The sequence below is a fragment of the Protopterus annectens genome, chromosome 9.part0, assembly GCF_019279795.1.
Source record: "Protopterus annectens isolate FY-2018-M chromosome 9.part0, PAN1.0, whole genome shotgun sequence".
In the NCBI taxonomy this organism is placed as follows: Eukaryota; Metazoa; Chordata; order Ceratodontiformes; family Protopteridae; genus Protopterus; species Protopterus annectens.
In genome coordinates this window covers 867,760,136-867,778,439 of record NC_056743.1, presented here as the reverse complement: position 1 = coordinate 867,778,439, position 18,304 = coordinate 867,760,136, and the positions used below count along the sequence as shown (strand labels likewise).

Here is an 18,304-nt window from a genome sequence, read left to right as displayed (position 1 = left end):
TTGTACGCCAAGCACTTCCCTTTTGGAAGCCCCCTTAGGGAGAAAATTTGCTCTTTTTTCTCAAACCTGGCAAACAATCACCCAAGACAAATGGGTTCTGAATATTGTGTCTCAGGGTTACAGGTTCCACTTTCATACTTTACCAAGGCTAAAAGGAATGCCAGACCTGCCACAAAATCAATGGGCAGAGGCACAGAAACAAATTTCAGCCCTCATGGACATGAGAGCTATTCAAAAAGTACCACAACAGGAACAAGGACAAGGATTTTACTCAAGACTCTTCCTGGTCCCCAGAAAGGACAAGGCCTGGAGGCCCATACTAGACCTTTCAATTCTAAATACTTACCTGGATATTCCGAAATTCAAAATGTTGACATTACAGCAGCTACCCATGCTGGGCAAGAAGGCTTGGCTTATTACTCTGGACCTCAAAGAGGCATACCTGCATGTCCCTATCAGACAAAATTGCAGAAGATACCTCAGATTCAAAGCTGGTACAATGCACTACCAATTCTCTGCACTGCCCTTTGGCTCATCTACTGCGCCCAGGGTCTTCACAAAGTGCCTGGCACCAGTAATTGCATTTTGCAGACAAAAGAATTCAATTATATCCATACCTGGACGACTGCCTCATTCATGCAGAGACAAAGGACGTTCTTCTACAGCATCTGGCATTTGTAAAAAGGTTGCTAATTTCTCTAGGGTACACAGTAAACGAAAATAAGTCAAAACTAGTGCCCTCACAACAGGTTATATTCCTGGGTGCCAGCTTAAATACAACGGCCCAGATGGCTTACCTCACGCCAGACAAACAAGTTCAACTAACTCAAAAAAGTCCCATCTCCCTGCAAGAAAAATTCTGCAGGTACTGGGATTCATGGCATCCTGCATACTACTAATACCATATGCCAGACTGCATATGAGGAAATTACAATGGTACCTAAAAAGTGTTTGGACTCAACACTCACAGTTTAGAAGCAGTAATACCAATGATTCCCTGCCTACAACCGGAGTTTCGATGGTGGGCACAGACATGTCACCTAAACAAGGGTCAGCCTTTTACCCTACCCACAGCCAGGCAGACTTTAACAATAGATGCTTCGGATTACGCCTGGGGAGCACACATGGCAGGAAAATGCATTCAGGACAAGTGGACCACAGACCAGATGCATCTTCACATTAATCAAAAAGAGATGTTGGCTGTTCAAAATGCCCTAACAGCTTTCAAGGACCTTCTGCATCCAGGACAATTATTATTAAAGACAGACAACACCACAGTAATGTGGTACATAAACAAGCAAGGGGGCACTCATTCTTATCCCTTATGCAGGCAAGCCATGACCTTGTGGAACACAGCTCTAACGTATCAAGTTCACCTGCAAGCACAATTCCTGCCAGGAAAGAAGAATACTCTGGCAGACGATCTAAACAGAAATATCATGGACCCTCACAAATGGAAATTGAATCCACAAATCTTTAGCATGGTAACACAAAATGGGGATGCCCAGACATAGATCTTTTCACCTCCCCACTGAATTGCCAACTACAAAAATTCTGCACAAGGACTTATAACAAACAAGCATGGAAAGTGGATGCTCTTTTGTTCAGCTGGAAAAACCTAAAAGTTTATGCCTTCCCGCCGCTGCCTCTCCTTTCAAAGGTACTCCTAAAAGCCAGACAAGAAAAACCACAGATGATCCTGATTGCTCCAGACTGGCCACGCCAGCACTGGTACCCTACCTTAAGGAACGTAGCTCAAGGCCCACCATGGATTTTGCCTCAAATTCCACACCTTCTGACTCGACAAAACAATCATCCTGCACGGTCAGCTCAAAACCCTAAACCTGGCTGCATGACAAATTCATTAGTCAAACAGGCAACACCCCTCTCTAAAGCTGTTATGGATGTCATTTTGGTGGCCAGGAGGCCTAGCACCAGGAAAGCTTACTCAGAAAAATGGAAGAGATTCTGCGCCTGGAACCAGGCTCAAAACCTTGACCCTCTAGTTCCAAACATTCCTCAGATTTTACAATACTTAACTGAGATGCTGGACAGAGGCCTATCCTTCTCGTCAATTAAGATCCACGCCTCTGCCATTTCAGCACATTACAACACGGATCCTCCTTTATTCTCTCATCCCTTACTAAAACAGTACCTCAGAGGGGCTAAAAACATAAGACCGCCCCGGAGAGCACCAACACCAACTTGGGACCTCAATTTTGATTTGGAAAATCTAACCCTGCCACCTTTTGAGCCAGCCAATACAGCCGATCTAAAATTTTTATCATGGAAAACAGCTCTGCTCCTGGCAGTAACTTCAGCACGAAGAGTCTGAGCTACAGACATTAATGGCAGTGGAACCTTTTATAATTTTTCATCAGGACAGGTTTTCTTTAAGGACAAACTCTACCTTTATGCCAAAGGTGGTATCTAGTGTGGCTCTTAACCAAACCATCCATTTGCCAACTTTTTATCCAAACCCCCAGAATAAAGGGGAGAAACGTCTGCATTCTTTAGACATACACAGGCAGCTACGCTTCTACTTGGACAAAACAAAAGCTTTCAGGAAAACTGAGCAACTGTTTGTAGCATATGCTGCAGGATCACAGGGCAAGGCTATCTCAAAGCAGACTATATCCAAATGGATAGGACACTGTATACGTTACTGCTACACACAGCATGGAAAATCAGTCCCAAATAACATTAGGCCACATTCCACCAGGGCAACAGCCACTTCAACAGCTTTTCTCAGAGGAGTATCTACCAAGGAAATTTTGGAAGCTGCAACTTGGAGTTCAGTGCACACCTTTATCAAGCATTACCACCTGCCTCTTTACTCTACTCTAAATCCAGAGCAGGATTTGCCACTACAGTTCTGCAGGGCCTCATAGCCAATCCTAACTCTTTATAGACCAGCCACCCAACCTTAGCTTTGGGATTTTGCCCAAGTGTAATGACTGCAGCAGTGTAACACGATGAACATAGTACAGTTTTGTACCTACCATAAATGTAGATGTTAGAGTGTTCACATTGCTGCAGTCCAGGTTACCCTCCCTCCATCCCCTCTGAACTAGCTGGGCTTATCTATACCTTTCTATCCTATACAACCTTTGTGGTGTATTTGCTTGTAACTGAAGGTATTGTTTTTATTTTTATATGTATATCTTTTATTAGCAGTATGTATTGCTTACCTACTTGGGGGCACCTGACATCTGAGGCAAGAAAAACTGAAGAAAATGGCGTTGGATGCATCTTGTATACCCCTGGTGCACTGACGTCAGGGAAGAAGCGACAGCAACTGACGCCGGACTAAGACTTTGGAACTCTGGCCGACTACGGGACCACCTTGATGGCAGGATAACCCAAGTGTAATGACTGCAGCAGTGTGAACACTCGAACATCTACATTTATGGTAGGTACAAAACTGTACTTTTTTTTTTTACTGTCCCCAACACACTTGTTTATCACAGTAGCTTTTGACCAGAATACGCACCTCTCAAAACTATTTGCAAAAATGGCAATATGATCTTATCGGCCAATGCTGTGGCATTTGCAGTTTTCTAATAACATTAGTTAATGTTTATCTTGCACTATAATTAACTAAATCATTGTAGCATATACAATGTTGGATCTCCCCCATCTTGTAGGATTTTTTGTTTTTTTCACTTTTCTTGTCATGTAGTTCGTTAAGTACCAGTGTCACCATCACCAGTGTACCTTCACTTTCAGTGTCAGAGTCTACATAGGCACAGTGCTTCAGTCATCTTGGTTTTGTATCATACATGCTCTAACTGATTCACTTTCAAACATTGGTGTATACCATTTTGCCTTGTAGGCCTGTAGCTCACTCCAGCCAAACCATGTATATTTTAACCCTTACAGATTTGCTGAGAAAGATTGAAATGTCATTACTCTCTGCATTAGTTATCAATACAGATGTCCATTAATTACTGTTGAAGTATTCCTTACAATAGGGGGTATCCTGCCAAGGAAAGCTGTATGTCTAGCCAGCGTACCAAAGCCTTGGGCCCGTCTGAGTGGTGTACTTCAGACGTTTGTCCTGTGTCTGATGTGCAAGGTACACAAGTGACGTACAAGAGCCAAATCCTCAACTTCTTTGCTACCATTCTGTAGGCTGCTGTGAATTCACTCTGAAAATTCTTCCCCTCCTATTTGCTCTGAACACAAGGGTTGAAGTACTCCACTTGAAACTCTTCCTTTTATTTTTTTCCTATGTTATTTGGTTTATTGAAGGCACGTATCATCCAGAAAAGGGAAATGTGAGTGTTGGGAGGCAGATTCCCCGGAAAGATAGACAACAAAGTGCCTTTATTTTTTGTGTTCAGACCACGTTTGTAAACAGTGTGATATTTTCCAGGCTTTTGTTCCTAAGGCCCTGTGTAGCCATCTGTCTTTCCTGTTGTACTGTTTAGAGATTCAGCGATTTAAAGTTACTCACTTGAGAGACCATGGGTTCTGAATCTTCCTGGCTGAGACATTGGCTGCTTTTGAAAAAGAAGTCTGAAAAGTTACACTTGGACTTCCACTGTCCGGCTTCTACCAAAAATCTTTGTAGGGTCAGATGAAGAGCCTGATGACCATTCCGTTCCAGCAGCTGCTCTCTGTCACAACCCTGTTGTAGGCCAAAATGGGACATGGCATTCTAACATCTTGTGAAGCCAAGCTGATGTCTGTTGTGGACAGGAAGGGAGAGCTGCAAATGGTAATTTCTGAAGGGCCTGGTGGGGTCCCACAGATAGTTGTAAGGAAGAAATACCTGGTTCTCTTATAGAGGTTAGGCAAGGTTCTGAAGCACCTATGTTTTTTAAGGCTGAGTTTCCTGTTAGAAACTACCCAAAGTGTTTTTAAAGCCTATTCAGGATTTATCAGGACCTTCTTCTGTTAGTTTTCCCTCTTTTTCCACACTCCCTAAAAGACTTGCAAATACTGATTCTTCTGAGGATAATGATTTGGATTCTGGGGCGGAATCTTTGGCTTATTCTGAGAATCTTGCTCCTCTGACTTTGATGAGGGGGGTGATGATGATGATGATGACCTCACCCCTGACTCCCTTATACTTTCTTTTGAGGGTACCATTGTTAAAATAATGGAACACTGTCATTTTCAAAGTTCCTAGTTGTCTGACATCCAATGATGTCTTATGAATGAATTCTCCCAGACCCTCTGCAGTTCCTCCTGTTTTGAAAGGCACTTGACATCTGCTTCCCAAGCTGCTGAGTCCCTGCCTTCTACTCCTAAAAAAAGACAGGTTTTATAAGGGCCCTCAGGCTCAAATTCTTGTATAGGAACCACTCTTCGGATCCTTTTTTGATTTCCCTTTCAATTAACAAAGCTGCTTGCCTCTTCCAAGCTCTTACCTTCAGTCAAATTTAGTAGAGCAATGGATTGGTGTGGTAAGATGGTGTATACTTTTGTTATCAGGATCAACAAATACCAGACCCATATGACTAGGTATGTGCTTGCTCTTTTTGTCCAACTGGGTGTGGGGGGTGTTAGCTGACATTGCCTGAGGCTGATTCTAAGACTTTAGCCCTTTGTTGTGTTCTGCTTCCCAAGTAGCTTGTCATGACATCAAATGCCGCTATGATGATGATGATGCTCCTTCTAGGGCGGTTGCGTTAGCGTAAGACATTAGGAGGTATTTCTGACTTCAGCTTCAGTCTCCCTGCAGATGTGAAGGCAGAATTATTGGACTTCCTCTAGTTACCCAGACATTATTTGGCTTTGCTGATCTTTTTAAAGCTTTGCAAGACAAAGGGAAGACCTTAAACAAATTTTTCTCTTGCTATACTCAAATATTAGAAGAACTACCTGTAAGAACTCTTGTGTATGTAAACATCATAAACTGCCTGTAAATGGTAAGAGACCCTCATATTTCCGAGAAGCGTGCTCCAGATTACAGGAACAGAAAGAAGCCTTCCCGTTTTGCTTAGTCTGCCTGTATTTGACATTCATCTTCCTCTTAACCTTTGGGAAAGAGGAATCTGGCTGAGGGTAACTGTGTTTTTCCATTTGGCAACAAATTACCACTGACTCCTGGGTTCTGTCTATCATTCACAACGGTCATTTCATTGTATGGAAGTACCTTTTCCCCTTTTCAGGTATTCCTCAATCTCCTGTTTCAGTTATTTAATTTTCCTCCTCCTATTCAAGGACTATTGGCTCAAGGTACTATTCAACCAGTGTAGCCTTACCAGAGGAGGGTGCATGTTTCTACTCCAGAATGTTTTGGGTTCCCAGGAAGGGACTGCTCTGGAGGCCCATTCTAGACCTCAACTTTATCAATGCATTTCTGAAAGTTCTGCTTTTCAAAATGTTGACTCTTCAGTCTTTGTTCCCAATGCTTCTTCCTTAGGCTTTTCTGATGTCTGTGGTCCTGAAGGATGCATAACTGCATATTCTTATGCACCCTCTCCTCAGGAAGTATTTAAAGTTCTCTGTATCCTCTTTGCATTATTAGTTGTCTGCTTTGCTTTGCCTTTTGGCTGTTCTGTGCCCCCACGGGTTTTTACAGAACGTCTGTCCCAGTCTTGGCCTTTTGCAAGCCCCATGATCAGATTTTACTTGTCTGGACGACCTGATTGGGACCACCCCCCTGAACTACTTTAGGACCTAGAATTCACTATGCTGCTGCTTCACATTGCAGGTTTTGCTCTAAATCTTTTTTGCACAGGATTCAGACCCTTACTATGGCCAGCTTTCTTCCTCCTAAGGTCCTTTCCTTTGTTTTCTCAATCTTTCTTTGCAAGAGATCTTGAAAAGAATTTGAGAACCCTGAGAGTAATGGTATCAATTATTCCATTGGTTCCTTGTGCTGGACTGGATAGGAGGAAGTCCCAGTGGTGTCTGAGGACAAATTGACTGCAACATTTTCACCCTCATAATCTTCCATTCCCCCTTACCTTGCCTAAGGAAGGAATTTCTCTGGTGGATCCACCATGTATATAATCTATATGAATCCTGGTCTTCCTTTTTGACTACCCTCTCTATTCAGGGGATAGCTGTTTACAGATGTTTCGGGCCTGACCTGGGGGGCTTGTTCTAGCAGCATCCAGCCACTAGAACAAGCCCCCCCAGGTCAGTGGGGTACTCTCCAGGTAATTTTTCCCTCTCCTCAGAACAGACAACTTTGCAAGTTCTTTACCAGAGTGCCAAGTCCTCTGGCTTAGAAAGTGGGAGCCATGTGTTTTTATTGGAGAGGGATGTTCCTGTATGCTTGCTCCCCCTTCTTCCTGTATTGCCAAAGGCCCTACACAAGAACATGTGAGACAGGCCAGAAATATTGTCCGACTCTTTTGGCCAAGATGGCATTGGGTTTCCCTTCCTTTTCCACAGTAATGTTCTTTTAAATGAAGCATTCATTTCTTTGTCAGTTTAAAGGTAGTGTAAAGTAACCAAAAACACATTTTCTGTGTTGAAATTGTGTTTTTCGGTTGTGGGGCTGCTGTAGTGTTTAAGTGCTTTGAACTGTATGATGTTCTTCACATTTTACTCTTGCAGTCATCACACTTGGATTATCCTGCCAGGGGTAGCCCTCAGTTGGCTCGAATACCAGAGGCTTAGTATTTCTGCGGTCACTCCAGGACTGACGTCAGGTTGTCAGTGGTATAAAAACAGGCAGCCGACGCCATTACATCAGTCTTTCTTGCCGAGGAGCCCAAAGCACAAGTAGTTTGCACGAGTGCCGGTCAGCCGCTCCCCGAGTTTACATTTACGAAATTGGAGAACCTTTTTTCTGGCTCTAACCAATGTCAGAAAAAGTTAACAATTGTCTCGCCTGTGGAAAGTAAATACCACACCGAGATTTCCATTCTTACTGCATCACCTGTTCAAGCTCAGACCACGAAGTTCCTCACTGTCGGTTTTATGATTTGTTCAACACCAGAACTATACATTGTCGGGCCATTATCATAGCTAAATACTTTCGCTCTCTATCTTCGCATTCTGAAATGGCTTTGGTAAGCCATCAGACTAGCTATTTTTCCGAAAAAAACGTAAGGATAAAGACCGAGGCAGACCGCACAGGTTCAAAACTGCCGACGATGCTTCTGTTAAGCTAGTCACTAGCTCGCCGGTACTCAGTGAGGTGCTTTCACAGCCCCTGATGCCCGCTTTTATAGATTTGCAGGCCGCTATAGAGACCCAGTCGTAGTCCTGTATGCCACGAGACTCTTATTTGACTATGGAACCTATGGATGTCTCTACCTTGGATGGGTCCGGAGCCGTTGTGCAGGCACCGGCTTCTGAGGAAGTTCTTCGCACTACCGATATCTGACACAAACCGACTTCTTTTGCGTCTTCAGTTCTTTCTAAAACTACCAAGTTTCTAAGGCCCAGGGTACGAACTACTCCTAAAAAATGACAACCTGCTTCCATGCCTCAATCTCAAATGCTTAAAATGGCGGAAGACCTTATCATGCTGATTAGGGGAAGCCAGCCTACCCCTTCTAAAAGAAAGAGACTTGTCCCCAGCAGCTTTATCTGACCAAGAGTCTGACTCTGAGGTTTCTGATTATGAAGATATGCTCTTATGAGGATTCAGATGCAGAGGAATCATTCCTTCTACCTCTCCTTCTGAGGATTTTTCTTTTGGTAAAACCCTACATACCTTGAGAGAGCATTACCATTGTGAATGACAGGATTATCATCAGTCCAAAAAGAGACTCTGGGAATTTTTAGATTTACCACAGCACAGAACCTTAGCTTTTCCTTCTGTTGTGGATGGTTGTGGATGATGCTTTCATGGAATCCAGTTTAACTCCTGATATTCTGTCTCCTGCTCCCAGGAAACCTGACTGGTATTACAGAGTCCCTGACTCTCACAAATTTCTTTTCAAAAATCCTACTGTTGACCCAGAGGTCATTTCCCAAGGACCTAAAGGAATAAAAGCAACCACAGCTAAGAATCCCACCCCTTTAGACAGGGATTCCTGAGCTTTAGACATATGGGGTAAAAAAGTATACACCTCTGCACCTCTTGCCATTAGCGCATTTAAATTCAGTTCCACATGCTGAAATACCAGCAACATACTATGGAACTTGTTAAACAATTTTCTACCTTTCCAGACTGTGCAGAAAATAAAGAATTACAGGAGCTTATGTATTCTGCAAGCCAAGTTACTAAGCATGCCCTGCAGTGTGGGTTTAGTGCCCTAAAAGCATCCTGCAGGGCAGCAGTCACAGGTTCTGTACTTAGAAGGCATGTTTGGCTTAAGGAACAGACCTTTCCAGACCATGTCAAACCAAAATTATTGGACGCACCACTGAACAAAGACAATCTGTTTGGCACCAAGGCAGAAGAGGTTTTAAAAAGATGGAAGAAAAAGCTAAATCTATGCAGACAGTTAAAGACTTTTTGCAAGTCCAGCCTCCGAGATTCAGTAGGCATTGCTCCTCAAAATACTGGTCCTTTCCAGGCCCTTCTAGGCTGGCTCAGACTAGACCTAGGGGAAACAGACCCGCCCCAGACAGCAGGCCCAAGGAATGCAGAGATCCAAGCAATGGAGTACCTCCACTTCTAAAACAGGGAGTGCTAAGCCACCCCCTTATGGAAAGAATTCACAATGACTTTTCAACACCACCTCTTACCTCTGCTCACCTACTTGTGCCCCTAGGAGGAAAACTTGCCTCCCATGCAGAAAACTGGGCCTCCATCACCAATGATCGATGGGTCCTCAACATGGTGTCCTGGGGGTACAAATCTTATTTCCACACACTGCCAACCCCAAAAGGGTTTCCAGATCATTTTCCTAACCAGTGGGCAGAGGCACAAAGCCAAGTTCATTCTATGCCCTCCATGAGGGCAATTCAACCTGTTCCTGCAGACCAGATAGGCCAAGGGTTCTATTCCAGACTTTTCCTGGTACCCAGAAAAGAGGGCACCTAACACCCAATCGTAGATCTTTCCATTTTAAACACCTTTCTGGTGGTACAAAAATTCAGAATGCTCACTCTCCAGCAGCTTCTTCCTATGCTATCCAAAGATGCCTGGTTAGCTACTCTAGACCTAAAAGAGGCCTATCTGCACATCCCAATCAGACTCTTGCAGGAAATATCTGTTTCAGGGCAGGATCTATACATTATCAGTTTTCTGCACTTCCCTTTGGCTTATCCACTCCTCCCAGAGTGTTCACAAGCGCTTGGCTCCAGCCATTGCTTTTTGCAGACAAAGAAATATTCAAATTTACCCCTACTTGGATGACTGCCTGATTCAGGCAGACAGTCAGGAAAAGCTGTTGCAACACCTGACATTTGTAAAATATCTACTGACCTCACTGGGGTACACTAAACTAAAATAAACTAAAAGAAACCCAAACTAGTCCCCAGTCAGAAAATTGTATTCCTGGGAGCAAGCCTGGACACAGCATCCCAGATGGCATTCCTTAGTCCAGAAAAACAAGCCTATCTGACAGGCTACTTCTCTCAACTGGCCACCAGAACCCAGTTATCTGCAAGGAAAATCCTGCAAGCTCTAGGGTTCATAGCCTCCAGCATTCTACTAATTCCAGATGCCAGACTGCATATGAGGAAATTTCAATGGTACTTAAAGCCTTTGGTGTCAACATTCTCAGGACTTGGAAACGATTATACCTGTGATACCTTGTCTAGGGAAAGATCTTCTTTGGTGGGCAACAGCATGCAACCACAAGGGACTTCCCTTTTCACAACCCCACGCCACCCAGACCCTAACCACAGACACATCAGACTATGCCTGGGGTGCACACCTGGACAGCAGGTACATTCAGGGCCACTGGAGCCCAAATCAAATTCATCTGCATATCAACCAAAAAGAGATGCTAGCTGTTCAGCATGCTCTGACAGCTTTCAGACCCCTACTCTCTCCGAGGCCTCTACAAATCAAAACAGACAACACCACAGTGATGTGGTACATCAACAAGCAGGGAGGAACCCACTCTTAACCACTATGCAGGCTAGTCATGACCCTTTGGCACACGGCTTCAGCCATGCAGATTCACCTGTTAGCACAATTCCTGCCAGGCAACCAAAACTCTCTGGCAGACAACTTAAGCAGAAATCTCCTAGACCCACACGAGTGGCAATTAAACCACAACACCTTCAGACTCATAACCCAGAAGTAGGTTACCCTGAAGGTGGACCTATTTGTCACCACAACAATCACCAGCTCAGCAAATTCTGCACCAGAGAACCTCTCAGCAAGGCCTGGAAAGTGGATTCCCTATCCTTCCAATGGGTAAACCTCTCGATCTATGCATTTCCCCCTCTACCTCTTCTTGCTAGGGTGTTACTCAAAATAAGAGAGGAAAGACCAAGGGCAGTCCTGATTGCCCCAAACTGGCCACGCCAACTCTGGTACCCTCTACTGTGCTGTCTGTCATCATTGCCTCCATGGCACATCCCTCAGATTCCAAATCTCCTGACCCAGCAGAAGGGAGAGTTCTTGCATCCACAATTGCAGACCCTGAACCTGGCACCCTGTCTTATTCCTTGATCTCTCCTCTAGTGGCCAGCCTAATCAAGCAAGTCTTGGACGTTATATGTGAAACCAGATGACCCAACACTAGAAAATCCTATGCTGACAAATGGAAAATGTATTGCTCCTGGATCCAGGATAGAGGAGCTGAACCAGCATAACCCTCCTTACCTTTCATCCTGAATTACCTAGCAGACCTGCTTCACAGGGGCCTATCCTTTTCTTCTATTAAAATCCATGCCTGTGCCATCTCTGCTCATTACGTCACAGAACTACCTCTCTTTTCACATCCCCTCATCAAGCAGTTCCTGAGGGGCTAACAACTTAAGGCCACCCAAAAGAGTGCCTACCCCTGCTTGAGACCTTGTTTGTGTTGGAAAAGCTCACGCTCCCCCCCCCCCCCTTTGATCTGCAGCTTCAGCAGAGTTACAATTCTTCTCTTGGAAAACAGCCTTGCTTCTGGCCATCACTTCAGCTAGAAGAGTGTCTGAGCTACATGAACTCATGGCCGTGGAACCCTTCATCATTTTTCATGCTGACAGGGTCTCCCTCAGGTCTAACCAAACTTTCATGCCTTAAGTGGTGTCCAGTGTGGCTCTCAACCAATGTTTTCATTTGTTCACCTTTTTCCCTAAAACTCAAAATAAGGGGGAAATAATCCTGCACTCTTTTTAGATGTTCACAGACAGCTCAGATTCTACCTGGATGGGACTAAGCCCTTAAGGAAATCTGACCAGTTACTAGTCAGCTTTGCAGCAAGGGCAGAGGGCAAGGCCATATCAAAACAAACCATTTCCAAATGGATAGCACACTGTATCCATTTCTGTTGTAAACACCACAGGAAACCACCCCCACAGGGGGTCAGAACACATTCCACTAGGGCAACTTCCACCTCTGCAGCTTTTCTCAGAGGGGTCCCTACCAGGGACATCCTGGAGGCTGCAACATGGATTTCTGTTCATACCTTCACCAAGCATTACCACCTGCCTATCTTTTCCAAATCCAGGGCAGGCTTTGCAACCGCAGTCCTGCAGGGCATACTAGCCAGCCCCAACTCTTCTTGACTGCCTCCAACCGTTTCTTCAGCTTTGGGAATCAACCTGTGTGATGAATGCAACAGTGAAACACGAAGAACATAGTACAGTTGTGTACACTTACTATAAATGTAGATGTTCGAGTGTATTCACTGTTGCAGTCCTGGTTTCCCACCCTCCATCCCCCTGGTCTCTCTCTCTCTCTCTCTCTCTCTTCCTCACTCCTTACAGTGCTATTTGGAATTTACTTTCTGCTGGTGGTGTTATTCCGCCATAACCTAGCTCCCTGTTTGGGGGCTCCTGACATTTGGGACAAGGAAAAACTGATGTAATGGTGTCGGCTGCCTGTTTTTATACCACTGACTACCTGACGTCAGTCGTGGAGCGAGAGCAACTGACGCAGAAATACTAAGCCTCTGGTATTCAGGCCGACTGAGGGCTACCCCTGGCAGGATAACCCAAGTGTGATGACTGCAACCGTGAATACACTTTAACATCTACATTTATGTTAAGTGTACATAGCTGTACTTTTTCTGTCAAAAATAACTTTTGTGGATTGGTAGTTTTATTAGCATTTGCTGCTTGTCTTCCCTGTGAAAGAGACCCCATTTTCCAGCTTGAACATGAACAGAGAAACCTCCATCGGGACATTCTAGCAATAGTGTCCGTGAAAGGGAAACCCCCACAGGAAGAATCGGAAACGAAGCTTTCCTCTGTCCCTATATCTGTTTGTTTAGATTCAGAATCCTAAATCTCTTTAGGAAAAGACATCACTCTTTCTTTCTCCCGAAACTACTGTACAAGAAGGATCAGTAGCTTAAATTAAACCATGAGCCATTTCCTGTAACCTACTCCTGTGCAAAGAAATATGGGGAGGAGTAGATACATATTTGTTTTTCCTGTTTCTTCTTGACAGGAAAAATGCAGCCAACAGTCTTACTAATGGCAGCTGCTGCTTTCCTCGGGATAGGGTAGCATTCTGACACAACAGGTAAAGCATCCATGTTCCGTTTCCCAGGACTGATGAGACTGTCCCTCTCTTGCCCACTGAGGGAACTCCAACAGCCACACAGGAAGTGGCTAACTCCTAGTCCATAGTGGCTGTAGGTGCTACCCACAGGGATTAAGAGTAAAAGATGAGTCATTTGAGGTATAACAAATGGTCACAGCAGTTTCACCCACCTAGCCTAATGTGGTGGCTAATGGCATTTGCTTAACCTTTCATTTTGTGGCTGGAAGGACTGACCAGGGGACTGACAGTCTTGTTCCATGGTCAAGCTGAAAATGGTGCCTTTTCCCCCAAGGAAGACTAAAACAAATGTCAAATGTTGATAAAGCTACCAGTCCAAAAAAGCCTGTTTTGACAGGAAAAAACATAGCAAAAAGTACTTTTAAACAGTAAGGCAGCCCATAACTGAAAATTAAGCAATCTTTCCATAGAAAGTACCTTATCAGTTAGTTTACACTACTTCACTTTAAAATTGACAAAGAGTGCACCATTTAAAAGTACATTACTGTCTTGAGACAGTCTTTTAAAACACAACACTCCACTCCTAGCTTTAAAATAACTTTCCTGAAGAATAAATTAATAAAACATGTAGTAAATATAAGAAAATAGAAGGTTCCCCCCAAGGGAACTTATCTACCTAGCAAAGAAAAGCGCAAGCCGGCCATCAGTCCTTGAAATCCTCCGAGGATCATAATCTTTGGCAATATGAAAGCTCTGAAAAACTTTGTGCCCAAACTTTATCTTTTAGTCAGCTCATCTTGAGCTGCTTGACAGTTTGGCCACATAGAAGGCCCTGAAGCTTTGGAAGCTGGTCAGCTGGTATATTCTTGGCAGGATAGAACCCGTATAGCTAAGGCTACTGCAGCAGTGATCATTATGAGAAGCATCAATTCTTGATGCTCGTTGGCAACTCATGGCCATGATCTGTTGCACTAAACCAACAAAGACTTTGATGTGTTTATGCTCAAATTCTCTTCTGTTAAGTTATTTTATTTGACTCTTCAAGGTGACCCATACTTTAATAAGTAGGTTCTGAAATTTTTTACTGTGTACAGTCATCTGCCTGACTGCCCCATATTACGCAGTAATGTCTAAAATTTTCAGTTCCTTTTCCTGTCATTTTGAACCAAACTCTTGTGGAAGCAGTAAAACTACGGTTTAATTTTTTAACTTCATATCATAGCAGGTTTATCATAAATTAATGCAAAATGTATAATATATATAATATTACATAATGCTTTCAGTGTATGATCTTTGGAGAGTAATATTTAAAGCCATTGGTTGCTGCTGTCTTTGTCATATAAAAGTGGAGATAAGTGCTTTTAACGCAGTCTTAAAGATAGTGTGTGGAGTACTGCAGTAAAGATCTGTTCATGTACAGTGAGTAGACGATTTTAGAGTGTATGAAGAGGGATGACCTGTCTTGATGTTAAAAGGCTTGATTATTTTTTTTTTTATGGATCGCGTGGAATATTGATTTGTGTTGTCTATTTTTAAATCAGCAAGTGCATATGCTGTTTTAGGTGGTGAAAACAGTTTACTGAAACAAGAGGATTGTTTTTCTTGGTAGAAGTCGTCAGACCTCTTCTTTTTTTTTTTTCTCTCTCCATTTTTGTACTTTAATAATGATAATTTCATGTTTATATTCTAATTTGAAAACTGTAGATTGGTTGTGGGTGGAATGGGGTATGGGCATACCTAAGTGGAGTTGTCTAAAATGTTGAGATTAGTCTGTATGTGGCAGATTTTAATGGCCCGGAAAGTAGGTACGGTGGTTGCATTTCTAGATGAATGTGTAAGAAGCAAAAATGCACATGTTAAATGTGACTTTTTTATTGGAAATTAAGTAATAAATGATTTTATTTTGAATTATTTCTAAGTGTTTCTATCAAAAAGGCAAACTGAATATATACAAGTCTGCTAGTGGTTGAATTGTGACCCTTGTTGTCTGTCAGGTTGTAGCTACCCTACTGCAGCTGTCCTCACCAGTCCCTTTTCCTCTTTACCTATCACAAGCCTTTAAGTTTCTATTATGGTTTGCATTGTGATTCACACTGTAGAAGTTTATTCCACCTGTCCACCACACTCACGTTGAAGTAATATTTTCTTGTATCAGTACTGAAGTTTGACATCAGCCTAATTCCATCATTCCCTTATGATTTTGTAAGACTTGTCTTGTCCCCATCCCTATCTTTTTTGGGGGAGGGCAGTATATAACCTATCTTCATAATGTTCTATTACATGTCCTTTGTTGAATAATATCTATAGGTGTTATCCCAGATAATTTTTTCAAGATTTCTATTGCTGTTTTGCCTTTGTTGTATATTTCCTATAAATTTTAAATAGGGACAATTTAGCTTGTGACCTGTAAGCCTGAAGAAAACTGCCAGTAAGTGTTTTTTTTAATGTAGACCCGAAGATAATGTTCAGTAACTTGCTGTTAGATGAGTGATTAAAATTAAAAGTTAGTTTTAACAAAATCATGTAATGCTGCAGGTTTGCTTAACCATCCTTTAACTGTTAATTATATTTTGACTTTTTTTTTTATTTTAGATTCAGAAGTTAAAGGTGATACAATATACCTTGGTTACTATGAGTCAGAATTTGACTGGAACAATGAAACTGCAAAGGTAATGTCCTTAACTGTTCAGTTCCAGCTGTATGTAGTACTGATGGAAATATAACTCTCTTATGGTATTGCTGAACATTTAAATTTGGATTAGATTAGTTCAAGCTGTTCTCAAGTAATGGAAAAATACTCTGGTAGCTGTTTTAAAAGGCAGAACATATCCAGAAAGTCTTTCAGGACAGACTGATTATGTAATCTGTCTTGAAATGAAACTGCCTCTTAATATTTTTAACATGATTTGATTTCTTAGGATAACGTGTTGTATTAATGTTTTTAGCTTACTTTTTTTTAATCCGTTAAAGCATGCTGTTTACTAAGTGCATATTCTAAAGCTTGTATATTGTAGGTTTTTGGCAAAGTTGGTTTACTTTTGACACGGCAGTACTTTTGACCTTAACTGTAGTTAATGTTGCTGATTCATACAGATTCAGAGAAGGGTATTCTGTCATCCTTGTGTATTTGTACAGAGGATCATTAGCATTTGTTTCACTGAGTCTGTGTGTTGGGGGGGGGGGTATGAGCAAATGTGTGTGTTTTAATACTTAAATTAATGACCTTCTGTATTTACCCTACCACAAGAGAGAGACCACATTTGTGTGCAATCTGTCATTCTTGTTCTGACCACTAGCTGTGTATATGTACGAGTACCGTGTCATTCCTTTCCCTACCACCAGGAGAAGGGAGTGTGTGTGTGTGTGTGTGTGTGTGTGTGTGTGTGTGTGTGTGTGTGTGTGTGTGTGTGTGTGTGTGTGTGTGTGTGTGTAACCATGTCTTCCCATGCCTACCACCAGAACAGAAAATGTTTAAAAATGTACCTTGTCATTCCAACTCTTCCACTGAAAGAAGGGTAGTTGTGTGCATATGTTTACCCTACTCATCGTAAGGATCACTGCAACAAGAGTTTTTAATAGTAATGAAGTTTTAGCTCTAAGTGGATGTCATTCCCCTGGCTTGATCCTTTTTTTTTAGTAGTCTGTCTGCCCAGATGTTTAGATACTGTCTCCTAAAGTGACAGTTAAGGAGGAACCAGGTATAAAAAGGGGATTATACCACGACCCTCCATTAATATTCCAGCGTGCACGTTGTAAATCGACTTATACTAATGGAAAAAGGTCCGGTCGCCTGGACTTTTTCCATTAGTATAAGTCTCTTTTAAAACACTGTCTCGCTATGTTAAAAGAGTTTAACATAGCGACACAGGTTTAAAAAAAGCAGCGGAGATCTCCATTGCTTTTTTTAAAGCTGTCTCGCTATGTTAAACTCCTTTAACATAGCAACACAGTGTGTAAAAAGCAACGGAGATCTTGCTTTCTCCGTTGCTTTTTTTTAAACCTGTCTCGCTATGTTAAATGGGTTTAACATAGCGAGACAGCTTTAAAATAAGCAACGGAACGGACATCTCCGTTGCTTATTTTAAAGCTGTCTCGCTATGTTAAACCCATTTAAGATAGCAAAACAGTAAAAAGCAGCGGAGATCTTGCTTTCTCAGTTGCTTTTAGCCACAGCTCTGATGTACTGCGTAGGCATGCGCAGTACATCAGAACTGCCGCGGATACCAGACAGCTGCGGAAGGGCAGCAAAGAGGCATTATGCAATGCCATTATTTAAGAAAAGTAATTATTTCTTTTCTTAAATAATGTCGTAGTATAATAGCAATAACCCACTTCTGGGTGTTGGTAATGCGGGATTTACCCACGGTTGTCTTTGTTTGGTCCCTCGGGCTTTGCCCTCGGGACCAAACCACGCCAACCATGGGTAAATCCCGCATTACCCACACCCAGGCATGGGTTATTGCTATAATAGTATGCTCTGAATTTTTTTTTTGTTTTTATTTTTTTTTCCCACTTAAAATGTTCTCTGCTTTTGCTTCGTGACTTTGGTAGTTTCCCAGTTGTCAGTTTTTGGCCCTGTTTAATGCAAACTGTGTTGCACTTCCAGACACAATTTGTATTGTATCGTTTTGGGTTGTACATATTTTTATGATTTCCCAAAAAAAAAAATGCATTACTTTCCTCCAGAAAATTTCCATCTTGACTGTGTGTTTTGTGTAGGAGAGGATCACACTACTGGCAGTTTTAAGTTTAGCAAAAAGATATGTTAGATGAACTTGGACATGGACATTTACATTTAGTGCTAATTTGGCCTGTTGCTTTTCATAG

The 18,304-nt window shown here is 42.5% G+C and overlaps 1 protein-coding gene across 2 annotated transcripts in view; it reads left to right on the top strand.

Moving 5' to 3' along the window:
- Positions 1 to 18,304, top strand: part of OS9 (OS9 endoplasmic reticulum lectin) — a 1,402,051-nt gene that overhangs the window by 359,460 nt on the left and 1,024,287 nt on the right. For both annotated transcript variants that reach the window (XM_044083591.1, XM_044083590.1), the window contains exon 4: positions 16,070 to 16,146. In XM_044083591.1, the coding sequence (XP_043939526.1) occupies positions 16,070 to 16,146 (77 nt within the window). The remainder of the gene's footprint in view (positions 1 to 16,069; positions 16,147 to 18,304) is intronic.